Source organism: Echinococcus granulosus, assembly GCF_000524195.1.
Source record: "Echinococcus granulosus chromosome Unknown EG_S00063, whole genome shotgun sequence".
Classification (NCBI taxonomy): Eukaryota; Metazoa; Platyhelminthes; class Cestoda; order Cyclophyllidea; family Taeniidae; genus Echinococcus; species Echinococcus granulosus.
The window spans coordinates 447,995-449,819 of record NW_020170443.1 but is presented as its reverse complement, the minus strand read 5'-3'; the positions used below and the strand labels follow the sequence as shown (position 1 = coordinate 449,819).

Genomic DNA, 1,825 nt, shown 5'->3' with positions numbered 1-1,825 from the left:
CAAACTTCAAAAAAACATTTCATTTTGATTTTCAACAAGTCTCCTTTGCTAGTGTCCACTTCTTGATCAATTTGCAAGGCCTCAAAACTCGCGCTCTTGTTTACTTTCTCTGCCTGGCCAAAACCACCCACGGACGGACAAACTTAATGCTGGCCAATAACCACTGTGACTGAACCATCCGGTGTCGCCATCATCTAGACAGTGTAGTCCACGTGGTGAAGTGTAGGTTGTGCCTCCTTCACAAGCGTCAACGAATAAAGACGACCGTGTTGATGTCAGTGTGTCCTGTTCAGTGTGGTTGTAAAAATCCGACAGGATTCAAGCTTAAACGCAAAACAGGGTAAAAATCCAAGAGATCGTATCTCAGTGTATCAGGCAAAAGAAACCGTTATTGTAGGCGGGATGAGGGTTGTCATGCCATGCTATAGCTGGATTTCCTCATGTATTGTTGTCAACAGATCGGAGATGCAGTCCCACACCCATTCTCCATATCCACCTCATTTGTCCAGGTGACATCACCTCGTCTTGGCGTGCCGCGAAGTACTTGACAAGAGTGGTGTGTGCAAGGTGACGTGAAGAAGGAAATGTCAAATGTATCCCAGTTATTGCTATGCAGAATACGTGTGTGGTTGGACTAAGGCTTTGGCTGTTCGCTATCATTGGTGCAGTGGAATCGAATGTCCACATGTTGCCTCGACAATGAGAAGTGTGTGAAAAGCGATTGTGGAAGCGTTGGATCTGCCATTGTTCCAACTTAAAATACTGTGATATCTAGGCAAGCAATGGGGAAAGGTAATTCAAAACCTGTTTCTACTACTTGAGTCCAAATGCTTCCTCTTCCTATAGAAAATGACTGGGCGACGTGAGCGTCGTAGAGCTTTCCTCCACGTCCTTTCAAAGCCCATCTGTACAATCTCACAAAGATTAGAGAGCCTTTAATTGCAGAGCATTGAATTTGGTAGGAATGCTCGCAAACTTCAGATAACCTTCCTATCTCGTGTTGCCAGAAGTCTCATTTCCTGGTGTCCACGTTTCGAGCAGTTTGGAAGGTCTCGAAATTCGGGACCTTGTTCACCTTCTCTGATTGATTAGCAACACCTACTGATGGACAAACTCAATGTGGGCAAATGATCGCCATGATGTCAAGGGCGATCGAAGTGCTATAAATAAGGGAGAATGAAGCATCCGGTGTGTCCGTCGTCGAGCCAACAGCCGACGTGTGGAGAGGCACTTCGTAGCCACAGCTTGCTCACACCCATGGAAGAGTAAAGACGATGTTGTCGAGGTCATTGTCCCTGGAGTGGTTTGGTTGGAATTTCGCCAGTGTTGGAGCTCACCAACAAGAAGACACTGGCAAAGAATGAAAGGGATGGCCGAGAAGAGGAAGTTTTGTCAAGGTGTGGTATCTCAGTGTTTCAGGAAAAAGAGGCCGTTATTGTGATCGTGGTAAGGGTTGCCGTGCTGAGAAACAGTCAGCTCTCCTCAACCATTTTTGTCAACCACTCTGTTTGAGGGCTCGAGATGCTGTCCCATTCGCATTGGCCATATCCTCCCCATTTGTCCAGGTGACATCACCTCGTCTCGGCATGCCGCGACGTACTTGACAAAAGTGGTGTTTGCAAGTTGGCGTGAAGAATGACATCTCAAATGAATCGCACTTCTGTTAAGTAGAATACTTCCGTGATTAGACTGGACAGTAGGATGTTCGCCATCGTTGGTGTAGTGGAATCGAAGGTCCAAATGTAGCCTCGACTATGAGAAACGGGCAAAAAGCGATCGTGGAAGCGTTGGATCTGCCATTGTTCCAACTTATAATAATGTAATG

At 46.4% G+C, this 1,825-nt stretch overlaps 1 protein-coding gene across 1 annotated transcript; it reads right to left on the bottom strand. All coding sequences in view use genetic code 11, as the record gives it.

Moving 5' to 3' along the window:
• Positions 1–1,098: 1,098 nt before the first annotated feature.
• EGR_06803 (hypothetical protein) lies at positions 1,099–1,642 on the bottom strand (the record flags this gene model as incomplete). The annotated part of the gene is made up of 2 exons (XM_024496052.1): positions 1,099–1,350; positions 1,601–1,642. 2 exons carry the CDS (start codon positions 1,640–1,642, stop codon positions 1,099–1,101), a joined length of 294 nt encoding a protein of 97 aa, XP_024349592.1.
• Positions 1,643–1,825: the final 183 nt, after the last annotated feature.